Source organism: Pseudochaenichthys georgianus, chromosome 14 (genome assembly GCF_902827115.2).
Source record: "Pseudochaenichthys georgianus chromosome 14, fPseGeo1.2, whole genome shotgun sequence".
Lineage (NCBI taxonomy): Eukaryota > Metazoa > Chordata > Actinopteri > Perciformes > Channichthyidae > Pseudochaenichthys > Pseudochaenichthys georgianus.
Genome location: NC_047516.1, coordinates 31,686,190 through 31,709,506, shown reverse-complemented (window position 1 = coordinate 31,709,506; position 23,317 = coordinate 31,686,190). Strand labels below are relative to the sequence as shown.

Genomic DNA, 23,317 nt, shown 5'->3' with positions numbered 1-23,317 from the left:
AAGAGAAATAAAAAAATTAAAAGAGAGAATAAAATAATAAAAGAGAGAAAAGAGCAAAGGGAAACACAACGTTAGACAGTTAGTGAAAGTGATACAGTACAGAAAGCATCATTGTAAAGCAGCAGGATATTACATACACACAGATTAGTTAAGGGATTATACTTCGTGAAAAGCTAGCTGTTACAGTTTTTTAAAGATTCACTTCATCATTTTATGAAGATTTAAGTTAAGTAGTTTGTATTTCTCTTAAGGGGACACTACCGGTAAATAACATTTTTACATTCAAGTTTACTGAAGTTTTAAATATTGAAATGACCTATTATCTTGTTAAATATGTTCACATTTTCATGCTTTTCCAGAACAGAAATATAATCACAAGATGTTCAAAAAGCTGGTTTCATTTGACTAACATCTTGGAGTCAAAATATTTCCATACAAATGTGTTTTTGGATGTTTTCTTTCCACAAAAGAATACGTTATGCAACTACAATAACCCAATATTGACCAGTGCATGAAAAGCTATATTTATTTTCACATCGCAAAGAAAACAAGCTTGTATTTCTCCCATCATACAGATAATCAAAACTGACATTTAACTAGGATTGATAGTGAAGCCTTCACTGCTGGTTTTAAAAATGTTTTTAAAATGGTAGACTCGAAGTAGAAAATGATTAGCGGTTTGTGAGAAATCAAATCATAAATAAGAAGTGGAAAACCGGTGGGAAACATGATGTAAAGTTGTAAATGAATGCGTACATTAAAGTGAAATAGCTGGTGCAGCAAATTACAGGATTAACACACATATATGATGACAACATGTGAGAAATAATAATGCAACACTTTTCCCTCAAGTGACAATAATCAGGAGTCTTGTGTGACAGTGAATAAATCAAACTTTACAATTCACATCGACATATTTAAACCACAATGTTCACATTCCATTAGAGAGCGAGGTTAAAAAGGAATTATAAATTATTTCAAACCTATGTAACTGATGTTATTTACCAAATAAGACTGTAACTCTAACCGTTAACCCTAAGGCTCATCACTGAGGAGCCGATGTACCACAAGCAAACAGAAGATATACGAATATGTGAGATATCTTTTCTGGTTTCACACTTCTAGTCTCTTCTCATCGTCCTTAATTGTTGGATACGTACTCTGCAGACTTCCAGAAGTGTCCGGGGTGTGAGAGCCGGCGGTTGAGTTTGGGCAGCTTCTCCAGCATGTCGGCCAGCTGGGTGAAGGGGGGGCGGTCCCTCAGGTCGTACGCCCAGCAGGCAGACAGAATCTCCTGAGACACAGAACACTTTGAGAAGATGCCCCCGCTGAAGGACACACACTTTGTGGCTCTGGACCATACCATATGATACCATGATACTTTATTTTCAGACCAAGTCTGACATTCAGATAGAAACCTTATATGCAACGTCAACAAGGACAAATTATTAGACTGGAAACCCAGAAACAGATCTATAACGGAACATTACAATCACTAAAAACAACATGTTAAGATAAGGTACTGGTGAACAATAGAGTGCTTCAGTCTAACTTGATTAAATCGTGGGACCCTGTATCTCCGATTTGATGGCAATAAGTCATATGAACTATTTAGGACATGGGTGGGGTCAGAGACAATATGTGGGCAAGCCTTGGTAAATTATAATGTTAGGTTGATTCATACTAGATCATAAGTGATACATTGATTGACGTTTAAATGCATGTGTTAAGATGCTTCTATAACAAATGTATATATTACCCCTTTTTTCTTTCCTTTTTCCCCCTTTTACACATTGAAGTGACTTCTCCCATTATTGTTTTCAATTTAAAGTTGGTACGGTTTTGTTTTGCACCAATTTAAAAAATAAAATACATTTAAAAAAGTAGAATTTCCACCTAATGGTTGTATGCCTCGGACCAGTCAAGTTGAATTACATATATCCATGTCTGTTTATCACTTGATCATTTGAACCTATTAGACATTTGTTTGAATTTTGTTTTCAATAAGAGAATGAATGATTGAGTTATTACGTGTTTTGTGACCGGTCACCGTGACTTTGACCTTTGAAAATGTTATCTGTTTAAGTTTTCCAACAACAAATTCCCTTCCAAAAACAGATGATGATGATAGATCTTAAACGTTTTTACAACATCCACATCTTTCTGCATCACCAGAGCACAGGTGACTGATATAAGCAGAATAATCATGAACCTGTCTCAGTGTCACAGTTTGTGTTTGTACTCACAGAGACCTCCTTGCCGAGGCTAATTTCCGCCAGGACCTTCTTAATGCCCTCTCCGCTGCCCACCTGCCAGATGGTAGCTTCCACATGCTGGTTGGTGATTGGCCAGTCCCTTGCTTGAAGCTCGTACCAAATGGTGCTGAAAGGAAGGAGGGAGGGGGGAAATGAAGAAGAATGATTCATCTGTCCCGTAAGCTCTCAGACAGACGCAGGTGTGACCGAGTGTGCAGAACTCACCCAAAGGCGTACACATCTGCCGAGGTGGAAAAAGGAAGTTGGTCCTCGTTGTTACCCGGGCTCATCCTGCGCACAATCTCCGGGGCGAGGTAACAAATCCAGCCATGTGGAAGTTTGAGTTTGTTCTCACGCCTGGAAAAAAAACGGGTACACATTTGTCAGAAACAAATCAAATGGAGTGGAAAATCTGATCATTAACTAGAGTGGAAAAGACATTAACTAAATGTAGTCCACCTCCAATTCCTGTGTACAAAAGCTATTCATGAAGCAAAGGGAGTGTTTCTTTTCTTCTCCAATTTTACAATCAGGAGAAAAAGAGTAGCTTTCAAGTGAACTGCCTGCAGGACTCAGGAATTATTACAAATCACTGCATCTCTCCAGGTAATGGCAGTGCGGTGTGAAGAGCTCTCTGTGTCACTTTGTGTTTTTAAGGCCTCTAGAGTTTCTTACCTCCCCTCCTGAACCACTCCAGAGATCCCAAACAGCCCGAAGTCAGTGATTATGACTTTATTGGTGTCATGAAAAACGTTCTTCGACTTCAAGTCTTTGTGAACAATGCCTTTAGCGTGCAGATAGCCCATTCCCTGCGTTGGAAGACAAACGACCGTTATAAATTATTATAGTCCTATTTGTCTGCGGAATGGCTTTTTAATGCCGACAACTTGCTCTTTTAAAATGAAACATAAACCATACATCAATCGGCAATTTAACATATTTGGCTTTATATACGGATTTCCTGTTTCTTAGAGTGAAAATATTTAGCCGCTTGTGGACATCAAATGTGGCTTTGACATTTGTTGTGCTTGAATGATTACAAATGCATCAATATGTGTTCTGATAATAGATATAGAAGAAACCTTACCTTTACAATCTCCTGAGCAATTTGTCTGGTCTTATTAATATCCAAAGTGGTTTTAGTGTCTCGAACAACTGAATACAGTGTTCTCCCTTTGCAGAAACTGTGGAAAAAGAAGAAGAAAAGATTCAATTTAAAATAAGAAACGTTTATTTGGTAGGGGTAATATCACATTACAATATTAGATCAATTATTTGGACAATGATATAATATTTGCCTATATCACAATGTTTACCCTAATATACTAAATAAATAGCTAAAAAGAGCATAAAGTGTTTGTTGTAAAATGATCAGATTGTATCTCTTCTCTGTAAGCTGTACTGTTCTGTAGGCTAATACTTTAAGTGTGAATATATACTCCTACTGCCTGAATCTGCTTTATGGTTTTCACTTTCTTTGGTCCTTTAGTAGTGTGTGAACTTAACTGTGTGTATTAAACTAAAACTGATCATTTTCTATCAGCTCAGATTTTATTTCTGCTTTTTTAAACTGTAGTACGTGCTCATGTGTTTCAGTGTTGGTGTAGAGCAGTGGTTCTCAAACTTTTTCTGTCATTCCCCACTTTGAACAGGTGGGCCTTTTCAAGCCCCACCTGTCCCTCATCGCTCCAATCAAATGGTAGGCCAAGGTTAAAATTGTCAAATGTATCGTTCTATAACAATATATCTATAACAAATAACATCAGTTCAAAAACAGAGAAAATCAATAACAAATAACAGTTCAGAAATATAGAAAATAAAAGTGCAATGGTGTCAATCCTTGTCTCAAATGGGCTGAGTTCCAACAATATAGAAAAAGGGAATGCAATTGTGTTATCAGGCCAAGATTAAAATTGTTAAATGTATTTATTAAATAACGTCAAGTTCTACATCCTAAAACAAATAACATCAGTCAATAATAACAAATAAAATCAATAACAAATAATATCAGTCAATAATAACAAATAACATCAATAACATCAGTTCAAAATAGAGAAAATCAATAACAAATCAATACATTCATACATTCTCGAAATATATTCAGCAATGCTAATGACCAATTGAATGCATGAGTCTCATCACTGGATTATTAGTGACTGCAATGAGCCTGTTTTGCACTGCACATCTTTTCAAAACGTGGTTGCAGGATTGATAATGCCACTCTCAAGTCATACTCAATATTGAGCCTAGATCTGTATTTGGTTTTCAGTGTTGCAACAGCTGAAAAACCCATTTCACAGAGATAAGATGTGGCGAAGGGAAGAAGAATGTGCACAGCTCTCTGCCCAATGGTTTCAGGTGTGTGTGTGTGAGCAGGCTCAGATTGGCCATCGGGAGATTCTGGACTTTTCCCGGTGGGCCGCTGCCGTTGGTGGGCTCTTGCCTTTGGTGGCCCGCTGGCTCTGGCATAGGTGGGCCGTGGACTTTCACAGCGCCGCTGCGCGCGGTATCCTCCGCCGCAAACACCCGCCGTTGCGAAGCTGCGGCGGCTCCGGCTCTGTGAAAGTCCACCGCCATTGCGAGTCTCCCCCCGGGATTCCACCGGGTCAGTCTGCGCCGCGGTTTTGGTCCGACCTCTTCCAGCGTCATAACCCACCGGGCGTGTGCCGGCTCGCAGTTTTTGTTGATTTGGGCATATTTCCTGGACAGGCTACTTTGTAAACGACATGAATCAAAGATGTGTTGCTGTATTTTAGTGGTAAAAAAATGCATTAATCATCATAATTATTCTATATATATAATGTACACAGTGCCTGTAAACCAGAGGAGAATGCTGGCATTTCTCCTCGTACTTGAAAGACTACGGAGGGATAGGGTCTGCAAAATGAGTTTATTTTGGGGTTTGACTGGATGCTCTGACCGGTCCACTTCCTGCCCGGCACTATGCAACGACTCGCGTTGAAAATAGACTTGCATTCTATTTTTAGCGGAGCCCAGCGGCGAGACGCTTTTGGGACGCTTCTAGCCGTAACACGCTGCGTCTGGTGGAATAGCACCCATTGACTAGAGTGGCCGTGATCGCTGTGAATGCCGCGGCGCAGACGGACCCGGTGGAATCCAGGGCTCCGGCTGTAACAGTCCACTACCGCCCGCGAGGACCCAGGTTCGATTCCGGCCTGAGGTCTAAAAAGTTTATTAAAAAATAAAAGAATAATCTCCCGTTCATCGCGTCCATTCGCGACCCACCCATCACATCTCTGCGCCCCACCAGTGGGGCGGGCCCCACACTTTGAGAAACGCTGGTGTAGAGGCTACTGCCTGAATGTGCTTCATGAAAGGCAGGATTTCCTATAAATAAAATAATTTCTGATCCTAAATATCTTGGTTTCTTCTTTTCTAGGGTTACATTTTTCTGTTACATAATACATTTCAACATCTTATAGATATTTATTTTCTCTTGTATCTATTTGCATTTTATATTGAGGTAATCCAAAAGTAACGGAAAGTAATCAGGTCACATTACTTTTTTAATTGATACTCAGATTAGGTTACTGATTAAAAATGTGTTTTACAACCCCCCAACCTGGCAGACAGCATCATACAGTACTTACATTAAACACACCAGTTGCATTTATATCGACTCTAGTATTAAAGGCCACATTCAGTATCTCACGTGTAAGCATTTTTAGGGAAGGAAGTGCACTTTTAAGACAGATGTCCCCATGTTCAAAATAAAAGTGAGTTTTAAAGATGAGGATAGGCAACAATGATATTAGGTCGTTGGACTTGGAATCAATCCATATTGATACCAAGCTCTTGGGTTAAAATCATCTTAGAGGTGCGTCCGATGTTCCTGCTCTCACCTCGTGATGATGGCCAGGTGGGGGGGGGCCATGCAGGCCCCCATGAAGAGGACCACGTTCTCGTGCCGGGTCTGTCTGTAGTTCATCACCTCCTTCTTGAAGAGCTTCAGATGGTCCTGGTTGTTCCCGTCGATCTCCAGCAGCCGGATGGCCACCTCTCCGTGCCACCGCCCTTTGTGCACTTTGCCCCAGCGGCCCTGAACAACACAGCATGTTAGAGCCACTATTTAGTTTTTATAAGAAAGGCCACCTAATCGTGAGGTCTGTAGTCAACAGAGTATAAAAGACTACAATTCCCACGGAGCCTCATCTAAAAGTGACAGAGATGGGCAACCTGTTAGAAAGAAGCCGTACAGGCACAGTTTTTAAACCGTTCAATTACCCTTTAAAGGTCCCCTATTGTACTGTTTTCATCCATATGTTATAGTTCTCAGATATACAAAACATGTCTCTGAAGTGTTTGGTTCCAAATACCAAACAGATAACAAATAACTATTCGAAGGAGAAAAAAAAGAGCTTAATATACCATCTGACAAAGGCCTGTGCTATAATGCTTCAATTAACTGGCTATTCTTTATAATATACTCAGATCAATAGGAGACAGAGATGTTAAGTTATAAATCAAGGGTTTTTATTATTATTTACAGCAGGGGTGGGTAACCTTTTTCCTCTCAAGGGCCATTTCAATTTTTTCAACATGCTCCTAGGGCCATACAAATTATTGAACTCTGCTTAAAAAAAACTAAAATCACAGCCCATTCATTTGGCCTTTCTTTCATGCTGTGCAAAGAAAAAGCAACCTCTTAGTCCAGATATCTTACCAAGACTCGCGCATGTATGCATGTGCACGGTTGTGGCATGACCACCAACACAGAAAGATATGGACACAAGATGTGTGCAAATGTCACATCATTTAAGTGTGGGGGGGGGGACCTAACCTCCTCTAGTGGGGTCCGGGGGCATGCTCCCCTGGGAAGATATTTTTTTTAAATGTTGAAGTTAAAAGCATCAATCTGGTACACTTTGAGAGCAAAAGGAAGAGATCTATGGATACATCTCTCAACACCCATATGAAACAGAACTGTAAGCAGATTTCTTTTTCTTTATGGATATTTTACAAATCAATCCCCTTTTAAACTGTATTCTTGTTATGTTTAACAACTTTATTTTTTACTGTCTTATAGTATTTTATACCTGTTTTTAATTTAGTCTCTTTTTTTTTTATAACTATAATGATCATATCAAGGTGTGCCTTAACCTCACTGAGCAGAGGTTATTTGAGCCTCTCAGTCTGTCAGGAGAGAGCAATCTTCCACCTGGTTGTAGAAAAAGCTCTTTATATTCGTTAGCATAGCTAGCTAACCAGATGCTAATAACAACAGATCGCCACTGGGCTTACAACTAAAGACACAGCCACGCAAACACTGCGGTGTGTACGGCTTCTTACGGTACGTCCACACAGCAGCTTTTCAAAAATCTTGCAAATCTTGGAGCTGGGCGTGTCTGACAGCTTGGGGGTTTTTTGCGAGCAACGCGACCAACAACCAATCACATGAATCTCCCGCCCCCGACATACAAAGCAAAAAACCCCGGGGATTTTATGCGAGCAATATATATAATATATATATATATATATATATATATAAACTCCCCAAACAGGCGAAAACCTACCAGTTTCACCCACTGTCTCTGCCACCTCCCTCCATGCCTGGTTCCTCCGGTTTATCCCGTTAATAGTTCTGGTCGTAAAGAACCGGGTGATTTGCTACCGTAATTTCTCGTTTGGAATATGAGGAAATGAACTGCGGTCTGGTTCTCCCTGCTTACACGCGGTTTGATTGGCTAGCGCTTCTACTGTCAGATTTGCATACCAGACTATTTACCGGGATACAAACCGGAGGAACCAGGCATGGAGGGAGGTGGCAGAGACAGTGGGTGAAACTGGTAGGCTTTCGCCTGTTTGGGGAGTTTATATATATATATATATATATATATATTGCTCGCATAAAATCCCCGGGGTTTTTTGCTTTGTATGTCGGGGGCGGGAGATTCATGTGATTGGTTGTTGGTCGCAAAAAATCCCCAAGCTTTCAGACACGCCCAGCTCCAAGATTTTTTCAAAGCTGCTGTGTGGACGTACCGTGGGTACTGCAATATTTGAAGTGCTGGAGCGGCGTTCTCTCCGTCAACAATACACCACGTGATGACACGCAACGCTCGTGTTGTGTTCAAGGAACCTGTCCTTGGCCAGGAAAAATAGGCACTCTTGTTTCATTCTTTTGCGGTCTAGATTTCTTTAAAAAATTTGAAGTGAGAAGTTGTCCGTCAGTCCGTGAGTCGGACGCCCCCCCCCCCCCCCAAACGAAAACTCTCCATGAATTACACAAGTCACCCAAATCAGCATTAAAAAAGCGGGAGGTGCCGAAAAGAGACTAATTTGCATGCATGATGTATAAAAGAAATGAAAAAGAGGATTTTGCCTAATAGGTGACCTTTAACATCTGGGTCCAATTCCTCACCTTTCCAATGAGTTCCCCGAGGTCCAGCTGTTCGAAGGGGATATCCCACTCCTGCAGGTAGACGCTGGTCTGGCTGGCCTTGCGGCAGATGGGGCTCTTCCATTGGTTCCCCCGGGAGCTGGGCAGGTCGTCCAGCTCGTCACACTCTCCGTCCGATCCCATGTTCATCCTGATGTCCTCTTCATCGTCCTCCCCTTCATTCTCATCTTCCTCGTTATCCTCTTCCTCTTCAGGGTCTTCATCTTCGACTTCAATTTCCTCCTCTCCTTCCTGTGAGACAATGGTGATTAGGGCTGCGTAATTAATCGACTTTTTTTTCAAAATTGCAATATTATGGATGAGTGCAATATCGAAATCACAGCTTGCGCGATAATTAGGAAAGGCAAACAAAAACATTATTCTATATTAATTATTGCAGTATTTTACAGATTAGTTTGGTACAGATGTATATTTTGCAAATTGTGTAATTTTCTTTTTTGTTTAACTTACGTTTTTTGTTATACATGCTTCTTATTTTACATTAAGCTGTCTGTTGTAACAGATGTACATTTCCCCTCTGTGGGACGAATAAAGGCATTCTGAGTCTGAGATCCTCAAAAAAAAAGCTCACACCCTTTAATATCAAAAAAGTATATCTCAATTGCAATATCAGTAGGCCTACTCGTTTCTAAATATGAAAACACGTTTTTTTTTCAATCTAGGTATGTTATTAATATGGAAAGTATGAACTGATGTATTAATATCAGGGCTCTGCAACACAACTTGTAGAAATAAAATGGACCCTTCATCTCTCTTTGCATTAAACAGCTGATTTGAACATGTTCCTCTCTCAAGATATGGTGAAAAGACTATCAGACAATAAAACCAGAATTAAAGCGGTTGTTTTCTCAAATACATTTACAACTCGTCCAAAGGCATTGTATGTCAAATGCACCTTAGCTCCAGTTTTGGCAAAGAGTTTCAGGCTTCTCCAACAATACATCATACGATACGTGGTGCGTGAATAAGCTAAACAGAATCAGATAAAATACTGAAAAAACACTGGAATAATAGATACAAATGAATATGTGGATTACAAAGATGATCAGTGTTGTGAACGTTACCTCTTCAACCTCATCTTCTACTAGCTCAGATCGTATGTCCTCCGCTGCTGGCTCTATCTCACTGCTGTGACAGAGAACTGATATTAAAAGGGGGAATCCATACAAAAAGTAACAAATAATTGTGTTTTTGCAGAGTGAACTTTTAATGACCTGGAATAGGGGCTATATTATTATTTTTCTCATTGTCTGTGTCTATTAGCTTTCATCTGTGCTTGTGTTTCTGTTGTGTGTTTATTGGTTTGTATGAATGTACTTTTAAATGTGCATATGTGCTGTAATTTGTGTATGTGTTTGAACTGTGCTCATGTGTTTTTTTCCATAGGCTTATTTGCTTTTATATATGTTTTAGTCTTCATTGCTTAATCTGGCACATTTACATGATGGACTCAAGTGGTCATATTAATTAATGTCCATTGTCTCTTTTAAATGAATAAATACAAAAATAATATTATTGTCTTACACAGTGTCTCGGAGGACATCAGGGTGCAAATGAGCAGGACTGGAGACATCTGTAAAGAGAAATAACCACGTTTAGGAGGAATTGAGGGGCAACAATGTTATCTTTTTTCATGTTTACTCCCTTTTCCTCAGAGAAAGATTCATGCTCCAAAACACACTGAATATCACTGTTCATGCAATATTCCCATTCCACCAGCAGATGGTGTCAAAAGGCTGTTAAGAGTCAACATGCAGTGAAGATGGATAAGGTGCTACAAGTTTAAAAGAAAACATGCGGAATACAGAGAGAAGATCTACGGGGTAATGTGATCTGAAGAAGGAGAATCACAGTGCAGTGTGAAACGTTAGGACCATCAACTCACCGGGGAAGATAAACTGCTGCCTGTGCTGAAAGTAACAGGCAGCTTTTGCACAGACAAAGAGAGGGAAGACCGACAAGCATGGCAGGGAGAGAGACCTTTGGTTAGAGAAGCTTTGGATTAACAGACTTTGTCAAATGAAGAGCATTCTTCAGTGTTTAAAGGAGACACTACAGGTGAGTAAGAACAACATTTTAACTAACGGATATCATCAGGAAACTATCCCGTTGTATAAAAGTGTTTTCTGAAATGTTTAAATAAATAACCCTTCTTGTTTCAATTTGCTGACATATTAAGAGTCAAAGGTTTTTACAGAAGAAATGTATAAGGAAATATCGTCAACAGCTATAAAAAAACAGACATTTTTGGAAAAATCTAACTATTATTGATAAATTAATTTAAAAACCTTTAGAATATATATATATATATGTTTTATGTAAGTGCTACTGAATCGAGGATACAGTATGTGGCTGAGGGTATGAGAAAAAAGTAATACTTTACAAATATATGTATTGTAAGAGACTACAGCTAAATATGAAAATATGAAAGCTTTCTGAAATTGTATCTTCAAATGAGGCATTTCTTCATGCTAACTTTTGGTGATTATAGAATACTGTCAAGATGCCATTAGACAACATTTTGTAAATAAATTTGTTTTTAATGATGTTTTCTTTCGCCTAGTCTGAAAGATCATGGAAGCAAAATTACCCAGACCTTCAAAATTGACAAGTGCATTACAACAAATATTTTTACTGTAATGTCTGACCTAACTGTAACACATGGAGAGAAAGGGAAAGAGGAGGATGTTTGTAGCCCATACTATTAAATACTGGGTGATTGAGGGAGACAAACCATCTGTATTATAATGAAAAATGTAAGAGTACTATCCTAGCATGCGTGTTTTAGGATGTGCATCTGGAATGTTGTTTGTCTATCTGAGTTCCTGCTTCCCAACGTTAGTGAGGCTCACCTGGGAAGTTGAAGCGGCTGTCCCGGTGGTTCTTGGGCGAGGGGTTGGGTGGAGGAGTGGCGCTTGGGGGGTTGCTCTGCTGGAAGGGCGCTGGAGAGGAGGGGGTGGAGGAGGTGGTGGAGGACGGGTTGCTGCTGGAGTCCAGCTGGTTCAGCACCGGAGGATGGTCCTGGTGGGGGCGCGGGGGGCACAAACGAGACGATCAGAGTTGATAGTTAGGATGACTTCTACAGCTGCTGAATCTTTGTTTTAAATTACGTTTAGATTGTTCAAACTTCAAAGAGTATGTGCTGGATTGCATTGCTTGATGGCGTTCAGGGTGAAGAGACACATTTATATTCGCGAAAAAATTATTAGGTTGGCATGACGTATAACAGCTGTACAATATCATTTGAATGAACACCCTGTTCTTGTATAGTTTTGTATATATTGATATAGGAGTTTAGGAATATTTTGCTTACAGATTACACACACTTAATCACTGATTCTGATTTCATTACCTCAGTTACCAATAATGTGTATTGCTAGAACAAAAAATGTGTCTTTAAAATGATTTATTTATACTTAAAATGTAAAATGATGTTGTAATAAATTGTGTTGTGATCTTTGTACTTATTTTAGTTTCTAGTATGGTATTATTATTACAGCCCCTGCAAATGACTTTTTTAAATTCCTACCTTGAGAATTGCATTTTCTTTGTTTTTAAATGTTCTGAAAATTATCTCTCATTATCTTTTATTTTCTAAATAATATTTGAGGTTTTTGACCAAAAACGTTAAAATTGGATGACTCACAAGAGGGCTATTTTCTTTACAAAGCTATTCCCTGTGCCCTCCCGCTTTCACTACATTTGTTTTCTCTTTGTCTGTATAATGCTGTTGCATTGCGACTAGTTCTTGACCGTGTAACCATGTATCATAAAGAGGGCTTCACTAATCTTTACAATGTAATGAAGGGTAGATGGTGAAAGGTCCATGGTAAAATAACTACAATTATTATAATTTTCTTCCCCAAACAAACACATGTAGAGTTGTCATAAGGCGAGGTCATCCAGAAAACAGAATGTGGATTCTGTCAAATGTGGTGTGAATTTACATATATTCAAATGTTCAAGTGCCATAGATAGAACTCTAGTGTGCGATTTTATTGGAGTCCTGCGCTATGGCTTCATGAATTTACATAAGGTATCCTAGAGCTGGATGTAAACAAATATTTTCCAATACAGATTTAGAGCTAAACAAAAGCAAAGCCATATGTACTGCATTTAACTACTTTGGGGTCAGTTCTTTACATTAATATGTTGAAAATGCACCAAGTAAAAAGGTTTTTTTTGTACAATTTACAGCATTATTTATCTGAGATTAGTATTCTAAGTGAAATATCCCTTTTTTAATAGATTCACAATGGAGATCTTGTGAATTCAAATAAAATCAGGAAATCAGAAGTGATTCACAGCACTTGTTTTACGGTGTCATAATTTAGGATTTCACAATGGTTTTGTCATGAAGTGCTACACATAGTGCTACTGTGTGATGTACTGCAGAACTCCTAAGCCTCCCAAAACATTTATTTTACCTTTTTTGTGATGGCCTTTGGTAAAGTGCCAAACTGTGGTGCCTCTGGCGGCCGGTCCACAGGGTTGTTTATATCAGACGGAACCGACTCGGTCCTCCGAATTTTGGCGACTGGAGGACAAATTTAGATGAAATTACACAATGTACTTGGCGTGCAGCCATGCACAACACATTTCCTCCATCAACTTTGAATGGATAAACTTACTTGGTAGAAAGGAGATTCTGCAGGAAGGGGCTTCCTTGGTGCATTTGTTGTGGCACTTTAACCTGAAAGGAAAGTTCACAGAATGTCAAAACATGGCACCTAAAACCACTCAATGCACTCATGACTAATGATTGAGTTCTGGATCATATCACTCCTATATTGGCAGCTCTGTACTGAGTCCCAGTCAAATCCAGGATATCATTTAAAATTCTCCTCCTAGCTTACAAAGCCGTTAAAGGTTTGTGTTTAGGAGGCAGACGTCCTCTCCACATTTAATAGCAGGCCTAAGACTTCCTTTAAAAAAACAAAAACTCAGGCTTGCCTTGAACATCCTCCTAGAACTTTTATATGTTTTACTATTTTTTATTTGGGCTACGTAAATACAATCTGATTTGACCTGCGTTCCCTTATTCTTTATGCTTCTGTCTCAATAAAAAACATTTAATATTTGAGTTGAATAGAAAGCCCCTAACTCACCGACAGTGTTTGCACTTCACCCCAAACATCATGTTCTTCTGGCACACCTGACATGTTTGGGACAGCCAGGACTTTGTTGAAAACCTACAGATAACACAAGAAACGCTGTTAAATCTTGCCACTTATTTGATATTTGATCAACAACCCAGCTTGCTTCATGGTGATATAAGGTTGAGGAGAAGACATTGAGTGTCAGAGAAAGATCTACCTGTGTGTGACTGAGAGGCCGATGTCCCTCCTCACTGCTTGTGGGGAGTTGCGATGCCCTGCTACGTTATCTAGCCGGGGGAAAAGAGATGGGGAAAAGGGGAGAAAGATTGAAGGGGAGTATAAGCTTGAGAAGAGAAAGACTGGTCATAACCCCGGTGGTTAATCACATTAAAAAACTGTGCACTTAACTATTAAAACTATTGTTAAGTGCTCATTGGAACGCAGTTCAAACACATTTATGAAGCGTTTATTTCACATAGAAATGATTGAGATCGAGCTCAAACACACACACTTCCACATGAAAGCATATTTTTGCCAACCAATTAAACATACTATGCTTATTTAGTCCCTGTTATTATTGTAAACCATAATGGATAAAAACAGATTATTTGTGATGCTTTAAACAAGGGTTATTAATATAGAAAACTAAAATAGATACAGGCAGAAAAATATAAAATACTAACCTTATCCATTGAGAAAAACTAAAAATATATTGCCAGATTAGAAATCAAATCAGTCAGTCAAAGTCAACTTTACAAACAGAGAGATCCAAATTACGTTTCACAACAATTAACGTACATTTCATTCAGTTTAAGTTGCAATAGATCACTACAGGAAAAATGAGACGGCGTGAATTTCTGTCAACTATCGTGAGACAGAAAGGGTAGATGGTAAATTCTACAAAAATGAGAAGAATAATCCAATCCAAATAAAAGTCAACAAGTCGAGACTAACTTTCAGCAATCATACACATATTTAAAAAAAGATGCATGCTCCCGACTCACTTTTATGGCTGCTGTGCTCCTCCATCAGGGTGGGGGTGCCGGGCAGGGTGTAAGAGGCTGTGGTGGCAGAGGGGGTGACTCCCGGGGTGCGTGAAGACATGACAGGGTAACGGGAGGGAGAGTCCTCACATCCATTCCCATTAACTTGCATATTCAGTAACAACTTATTCTTCTTTATACATCTGAAGAGAGAGAAAGCAAAAACAGGTCCGGTTTAAAGTTTACAATAACCCAGGTCTGCAGCCTCAACACACAGGCCCAATTCCAAACTGACCCCCTATTTTTGTATATTTACAGGGTTTGTTGCAAAAACAAGTAGCTAATAAACATCAGATATAAGATCATTTACAAAAAAAGAAAAACATACTTGAGATTGTTGGAGTCTAATTACTATTTATTGTTTTTTGTCCGAGAGATGCCGAATCCAAACCATGGTAATGAACGCTTCCTGTTTCTGCCGGAGAGAGGGGAGTTGGTCCCAAAGCTTTCTGCAGTGTTTACAACCTCCACCTTAAAGCAGGAGCCTCCTTCAGCTGTGAGGGTGACTACAGGCGGCGTTTAACCCGTCACGGAGTGGGAGGGAGTAGGTGTTGGTTTGGAATTGGTCCACAGACTGTTTAGGGTTAGGGTTATGTAAGGGCTATGGAGGCATGTTGAGTTCCTAAATAACTTTGGCCCGGGACGGACAGGGTGACAAGCTTAACACCCGGACGGAAGGCACAAGCAAGCATTTATTTGCATGTGACTGAGTTAACAATAACAATCTCTATTGTACCCATGTCTGTAATGAATTGGTATCATAAATGCAAAGTTCCATGTTCTCCACAAATATATATTTTTTTATTTAAAAAGTATTCTATGGTGTTTTCTGATGGATGAAAACGAATGTTGGTTGTGACTTCTTTCTGCGGACTGATATGACTCTACATAGTCTCTTGATCCTGTTCTTCTTAGCAGCGGTTAGCTCGTGAAATGAATAGCAGACCTCTTGAATTGCATTTTCAAGAGCCGTGTAAAAACATAGTTAAATTGCACTATACTGTATAAAGTATGATTGTATTGCATTATATGGAATTATTAAAAGGTTATTTTGAATCCCACTTTTCCTGTTTAAGCATTTTTAAGACTTTCAAATTATTTTTAAATTAATAAATGTTATTAATGATTCAAGATGTATTAAAAGTAAACTAATGGGAGGAGAGAAGCCTGATATAACAGATTATAAACACAATATAAGTATGTTTAGAATGCGTTATGGACATGTTGGTAATAGAAAGTGATAATATATCTAAATAGTCAATTTGTCTAATTATATAATGAGTTCTGTTCAGATGGTAAAATACCAAGCAGTGTACAAAACCAGGAAAAGTAGTGGGATTGTCTCTGTGTGTTAGATGCATTGGATCCATGCCAGCCATATTTATTTCAGCCTTTGCCTTTTTTCTTTCTCACCAAAGCTTTCCATAAACAGACAGGATATTATGGATAAACATGTGGCTTGTTTGTGTATGTGCATCTAATCACAATATAAAGAGCGAGATAGATTTTGTGTGTTTTGCCACCTCTGAGCATTAGTCCCGGGAAAGACTTCCTGTTTTGACATGAGTCTTAATCTCTGGGAATCTGTGCAGGGATTAGCTCCTCTCATCCAGCCGGAGCAAAGGAGCAACAGGCAGGAAGTGGAAGCATGGAAAAGAGGGAGATAGAGAGGGAGGGAGTGGGAGTGTTTCTCAGGAAGACTCTGCGTCTGTGCAGACAACAGTGTAAGGCCGAGGTGTGAAAAAGACTGGGAGGCTTTCAGACTTCTGCATTCATGATAAAAAATGTTACTAACTGCAATTTTTTTTGCATTTTTTTAAAAAGGGGAACTATTAGGTTTTCGGGGTTTTTCCCTTTTCTGTATTGTGTTCTATACGTTTTTGTGCATGTAAATGGACTGCAAGGGCTAAAATCCAAAAGTTCCTCCAGAGTGAGTTTCTCTCCCACACACTTCTTCCCCCCTCTCGTACGCGATCACGACGCCATTTGCGATCGATTTACTTGTGGACAATGATCCCTCGCTCTACGCCTCCTGTACCCAGTCCTGGACTGGCCATCGGGAGGACCGGGGGGTTTCCCGATGGCCTGGTCTGTTAAGTGGCCTGCCTCACACAGGGTGACTGGCTGTCTACATGATGTGGCCTGCCTCACACAGGGTGACTGGCTGTCTACATGATGTGGCATGCCTCACACAGGGTGACTGGCTGTCTACATGATGTGGCCTGCCTCACACAGGGTGACTGGCTGTCTACATGATGTGGCCTGCCGACATGGCCACTGCATTACAGATCATAAATCAAAGCCCTTGATTGGTCTCTGTTACCTCATTCACACCAACGCAACTCCGGTTCAAGCTCCGTGCTAGAGCTTTTCAGGTTCAGAACCGGTTCTTCGGTTTAGCTTTTCACACTGCCCAAAGTCCGACTGGTGCTGCGTCATTGCGTCATCGTTTGCGTCATGACGTAACCGTTTGCGTGCCTGCTTCATAAAGCCAAACCGCGCAGAAACCCCTCACAGCTCACACCGACAACAACAACAATGGCCGATTGTGCTCCAGCTTCCTCTGTACCTCTTCGGTAGACCAGATTCCCAGTAGGTAGCTGGTCTCTTCAGTGGACCACTGCTGCTTGTTAAGTTTCTCCATTGTTGTGTACAAACTGGATAAAACGCCGGCTTTTTGTTGTTGTTCAGGAGTTGATCCCGCCCCTGCCCCTGCCCCCGCCTCGACGTAAGTGGTGCTTTTGCTCTGGCCGGACAATTTTTTGGTGCTCGAAATGAACCGGATTCCGGAGGCTGCTCCGCTGCGGTGTGAACAGGAAAACCCGGTGCTTTTCAAGCTCCAGCTCCGAACCGGCCCTGAAACACCGTTGGTGTGAATGAGGTATGCGTGTCATTCAAGCTTGCGATAACCTCAGCTCAGGTAAAGGAGTCCCTGTGGGCTTAGATAGTTAACTTAGTCTATGTTCTCAGTGGGTCTCAAACGGTTTGGTCACCATTTATGTAAACACATATTTCCATTTGAGGGGGTAGTGATTAGTAAAATATGCATGAATAAAAAATAAAAAAGTTAAGTAGGTGAAAAAAGGTAAGATACACTTTTAAAACTTGTTGAGAGCTAAAACTAGTCTTTGCTGCTGCCTCAAAGAGGAGCAGGGGGGAGAGGAGGGAGACAGGAGAGGCTGATTCAGGAGCCCAGACACACTCACAACTATAAATGAACCAAAAATAAATAAACAAGTTTCAGTGTTTTTTCATATTGGAAATGGTATGTTATTGGTTATGGCCATGATTTTATGATTATTGAAATGTATACAGTTCTGTTTCATATAGGTGTTTCCATAGATCTAGTCTCTTTATTTGCCCCTCAAAGTGCACCAGATTGATGCATTTAACTCCAAAATTAAAAAATAAATCTTACCGGGGGCATGCCCCCGGACCCCCCTAGAGGATTTGAGGTCCACCCCCACTTAAAATCACTAATAGGTTCCTAAATACATTTACCATTTTTTTTTTTAAATAGTAACCCATGTCCATATGTTTATTTGTGGGTAGTAGATTTATACTATAAGGCTATCACTATGGGCCCTGCCTGTACCTGTTCGCTCTGTCATCGCGTGAAGGGTCTGCTAACAAGCGACCAACAGAAAGGTTAATGTTGTTGCACGTCACAAAGGCACGTCACCTCAAGCCCCCCAAAGTATATTTCAGATCTGTGGGAAACACTGCAGTTTCCTCTAATCATTAACCTATGTTTGTATAATTGAGTTAACTCCGTGTGTTGCTGCTAGCATACATAACACCTGGCATGGAAAAGTTACTCGTGGTTTGGGCTACAGAGCTATCAATCAATCAATCAATGTTTATTTATATAGCCCAATATCACAAATGTTACATTTGTCTCAGTGGTCTTCACAGTGTGTACAGAATATCAGTATGACAATACGACACCCTCTGTCCTTAGACCCTCACATCGTACAAGGAAAAACTTCCGGAGAAAACCCACAGTTTAAAGGGAAAAACGGGAGAAACCTCAGGGAGAGCAACAGAGGAGGGATCCCTCTCCCAGGACGGACAGACGTGCAATAAATGCCGTGTGTAAATTGAAAAGATAATACATTTGCAACATAGGCAGAGCTACTAGAAAGACAGTCGAGCCCGGTGCATTCCTCCGTCTGAAAATGTGGTGCACTTTTGCTAAATGTTTAGACACATTGCTCGTGTTACCGCCCTTACATGCTAAACTATTATTGCACTTTTGGTAACGAGCATTGTCCACATCGACACGGGTAAAGTTTAACCACACCTCGGAGCGAGTTCTCTCCGCCATCTCCGCCGTGTGTGTGTGCTGCATGTAGCAGCCGTGTGTGTGTAAACTGCCCCGCCCCCTCACACACAGACGGGGGAGAGAGATCTCTCGGCTGGATTGGAAAGATCGAAAATACTAAAAATAACCATAGACACATTTTGCAGTTTTTTTGCAAATTAGAAACGGAGTTAGCGACACTAAAACTGCAATATAATGTTTGTGTAGCATAATACATACGACGTATTTTTTAGATGTCTCCCGTGCCGATAAAAAAGACTGATAACGTTGGAGCTTAACGGTACCACGGTTTTTAATAATTCAGCCCGGGGGCCCGTTTGATACCGGGGCTCGGTACCCATCCCCACTGCCTCAAACGCCTCTATTGTAGTCCCGTGTTTCCTTCCGCGACATAGTGACATCACTCAAGCTTCTATTGGTTAGTGCTCCAACACATTGTACGTGATAGGCTAAGGGGCAGGACCTCTCTGAGCGATTGACCAATCACAAGGGGCCGGCCAGCTTACCAATCAGAGCAGACTGGGCTCTGGTTTCAGACAGAGGGTGAAAAGAGGTTCAAAAAGCTCTTTATTTCTCTCATACTGACTGTGCGGTATGAGAAAAATAAAGAGCTTTTTGAATAAAGCGTCACAGTGGAGGCAGAAAATACTAACATCAACCTGAAAATGAGCATTATAGGGCCCCTTTAAGAATGCAACAATATTGTTGTAAAATAAATAACGTTTAAAAAAACTCTTTAATGTCTAGTTCAAACATCTTTCTGAGCGCCTACTTGTTGGTGGGGGGGTCCTCGATGCGGTTGCCCAGCTGGGACTCGTGGCTCTTGCTGCGCGTCAGGGTGATGTTGGGGAGCAGATGCTGAACTTTGCGGGACGGAGGCGGTGGCGTGCAGGGGGGCTTCAGTCGGTGTCGCCTCTTGGAGGGCGGAGTTATGGGCGGGGTGGATGTGCGCCCGTGGAGACGGGCGGTGTGGGATAAGGCCATGGGGAACGGGTCTGTCAGAGGGCTCTCAGTGTGGCCGTAGGAGGCCAGCCCATCAGGCATGGGCACCGCCGACACAGAGCCCGAGCGGTGGTGAGGGAACACCGCGCAGGGGGTGGATGGGGTGGAGTGGACGGCTGATGGGCGGGCGAGAGGCGAAGGACTGTGAGGGCGGAGCGGGGTCCCCAGCCCGGTCAGCTGCTCCGCGGTCAAGAGAGGGCCACTGTCCCTCCTGAAGGGCTCCGACATCCAGGGTACGTCATCTTCCCTCAGCTCACCTCCTGCACAGAAGGAAGATTCCGTATGAAAAACAAGAAAACAACGTGATCCATGCTGAATATAAAAGGCTCCTGTGGAGAATACCCATACCTGATTCCGAGGCACTCTTCAGACAGGAGAGGGCAGCACTGAGCCGGGCACATTCCTCTGAGCTGGACCCCAGCCTTCGCATGGTTTCCCTCACCTGAGCACCTGACATCTGCAGCAAGGCATCCAGGGAAGACTTTGCTTCCACTGCCTGCAGACAAACAAAAAGAAGGGGTGAGAGGTCAGTATAAGAACAAGCAAAAAGAGAAAATATATATATAATTCATCAGTGGAAAGCTCCAAAAAAGGAAAAAAAAAATAACAACAACAACAACAACAACAATAATGGGTAATCAGAAACAATGTTTAAATAGTCATCAGGCTAATGGTGGTCCTTTGCTAAATCTTAATAGACAAGGTGTATTTTAGCTTTCTCCTGTAGGGTTTTCTTTAATGACCATACACACTATGGATTAATGGAATATTTAATCTATTAATTGTTTGTTCTATAAAAAAAGTCAGAAAATAGTTTAAATTCCCTCAGAGTCTCCTATGGGATGTCTGTATAATAACTGTTTTGTAAACCCAAAGATAAAGATAAAAGCAGGAAGTTTCCATAATTATGAAATATCATTTCCAGCCATTTTTTCATACATTTTTGATTCTCAAGATTGTTGGCATTATTTTTCTGTCCATCGGCCATAACATTTTTGTATGGTTTTAAACCTGTGTTATACAAGTGAAAACAAGACCAAGCTTGAACTAGGATTCAATTAAATGTCTATATGGGCTGGGCAATATAAAGAAAATCACATTTCATCGTTTTTTTTGTAATCCAAATACTTCAATATTAGGATAATATTGTAGGGTTGACCATTGGTGCCTCCACAAAATATTGACAAAATGAGAATTGTTATAAATAGTCATCATGACTGTGGATAAACATTTGGGGAAGTTCTTAAATCAGATCACTTTTCTGTAATGCTGCCTTCAAAACCATAAAAAGACATGTTACAATATCAAAAATCTAAGCAGATGTCTAGTATATAATATCTATATTATACCCAGCTAGAGTGTCAATGTATTACTTTGTATTCTTTCCTTTTTATTCACATCACTCAGGATTTGGTACACATCTAAACAATGGTGCTGTCTAAGATATGAGTGATCACTGAACAGAAGGAGGCTTGACAGCAGCCAACAGGAAGACAACAGACATCACAACATTCTGAAAGTAGAGGATAACATTAGAAAGCCAAGATCAAGTGGGAGTAGCACTGGTAGGCTACAAATTAAAAGTATAACACTCAGGCAAGACACTAATACTCGTTTGCGTAGAATAAACTTAGAAGACTAAGCACCAACAACCACTCGTAATTTATACTCAACGTTTAAATGTGAATCAGCTATTTTATCAAAAAATGAAGAGATGGTAAAACACTCCTTAAAATCAAACATTAACTACTACTATTGGCTACAAACACAAATAACACAGTGGTCATGTATTTGGATGTATCTGTTAGATGTGCAATGACAACAATAATTCATCAAGTTACAATGTATTTGGTAAAAACAAAAACAAAGTCTAAAAAAGTGTATTGCAAAAAGAAGATAAAAGTCAATTAAGGAAGTGTAGGTCAAAGGCCGCTAGCAACACCTGTTTGTGTATGAAACAAGGAAATATGAGATAGTCCAGTGCGCTGAGGATGTTTTTCTGACATGGGAAGTACGCAATTGCTTATCAGTCAGGTGAAACCCTTTGATCGGAGAGGGCAACCAATGATCCCAAAACTAGGGCAGCCTCCCACACTCATGTGTACACTGTAAGCAAGAGAAAGCACACACGTATATAGACACACAAACACACGAGGGTGAGTGATGTGATATTCCAAAGAGGCTGTGGGCCCTGCCTCCCCTCCCACCTACTCACTCATAATAACATTACAATAATAGCACCACGAACAGCATGGCTTTTCCAGCATACATGATTGCTGTGCTGCGCCGTCATGACACAGTATTATTGGTCAGAACTGTTATGCATGTGTACCATTAATAGAATAAAAGTAGTGGATGTGGAATCTCAACAACACCCATAGATTTGTGAACAATGACTTGTCTGGAGGAGACTATTGTGAGAGTATTTTCTTGTATTGCAAACTGAGGGTTACCATCTACCAGTGGCGAACCGTCAGGGCCTTCAAGGTATTCAGAGAATACCCTGGAACACTCAGATAAAACAAACAAAAAATCGATTTAATTATATAAATACAATGTAATAAAATCCAGTTGTGATAGACACGGTTCGCCACTGCCATCTACACATGAAAAACGCTGATTTATTGACCGTTGTTAAGGACGCTCACATCTGCACAAAGAAGTCCGTTCGATTTAACTGTATACAGTTTGGCTGATAAGCAAACTGCATGCAGTTTGCTTTTCTAACTGTCAAGACAAGAGCGACAAGACAAGAGCGACAAGAAAACAGCAGAGAAGTAACGGGCAGAAACCCTCCTTTTTACGCAGCGGTCCAGACATAGACATCAAACGGCGACACATATTCAGTGTGCAGTTACTTTGGCATTAGGGCAGGGATATCTAGATACTTCCCAAGATTTGACATAATGAATTGTGCTACTTTTAAAGCAAGCAACGATGTTTTCAAATCTGTAATCAAAAAGCTCCTCAAAAACGCTATCGAAGCAGTTCCTGCCGTTGCTACGTTAGTTCAAACAGTAACAACGGACAATTTTTCTTAGCGGATGCATGTCAATTTAAATAAAATGCAGCGACTTGGTCATTATGGGGAAAAGAACACCGACAGGCTGATCAGGTGCCCGACGCGAAGCAGAGGGATCTAGACGGCATCAAGGTGTTACTTGTAGTCTATT

The 23,317-nt window shown here is 40.6% G+C and overlaps 1 protein-coding gene across 3 annotated transcripts in view; it reads right to left on the bottom strand.

Moving 5' to 3' along the window:
* ksr1a (kinase suppressor of ras 1a) overlaps positions 1 to 23,317 on the bottom strand; it is a 41,396-nt gene that overhangs the window by 4,967 nt on the left and 13,112 nt on the right. Inside the window, exons 3-20 of one of the 3 annotated variants that reach the window (XM_034099558.2) lie at positions 20,493 to 20,640; positions 19,915 to 20,404; positions 14,780 to 14,961; positions 13,993 to 14,062; positions 13,785 to 13,868; positions 13,308 to 13,369; positions 13,104 to 13,213; positions 11,529 to 11,697; positions 10,562 to 10,603; positions 10,201 to 10,249; positions 9,741 to 9,804; positions 8,638 to 8,907; positions 6,119 to 6,315; positions 3,343 to 3,439; positions 2,931 to 3,064; positions 2,481 to 2,612; positions 2,247 to 2,382; positions 1,161 to 1,294 (exon numbers count right to left, since the gene is read on the bottom strand). In XM_034099558.2, the coding sequence (XP_033955449.1) occupies positions 1,161 to 1,294; positions 2,247 to 2,382; positions 2,481 to 2,612; positions 2,931 to 3,064; positions 3,343 to 3,439; positions 6,119 to 6,315; positions 8,638 to 8,907; positions 9,741 to 9,804; positions 10,201 to 10,249; positions 10,562 to 10,603; positions 11,529 to 11,697; positions 13,104 to 13,213; positions 13,308 to 13,369; positions 13,785 to 13,868; positions 13,993 to 14,062; positions 14,780 to 14,961; positions 19,915 to 20,404; positions 20,493 to 20,640 (2,570 nt within the window). Of the gene's footprint in view, positions 1 to 3; positions 1,295 to 2,246; positions 2,383 to 2,480; positions 2,613 to 2,930; positions 3,065 to 3,342; positions 3,440 to 6,118; positions 6,316 to 8,637; positions 8,908 to 9,740; positions 9,805 to 10,200; positions 10,250 to 10,561; positions 10,604 to 11,528; positions 11,698 to 13,103; positions 13,214 to 13,307; positions 13,370 to 13,784; positions 13,869 to 13,992; positions 14,063 to 14,779; positions 14,962 to 19,914; positions 20,405 to 20,492; positions 20,641 to 23,317 lie in introns of those variants that run through there. The other 2 variants (XM_034099557.2, XM_034099559.2) reach the window with 2 other exon arrangements.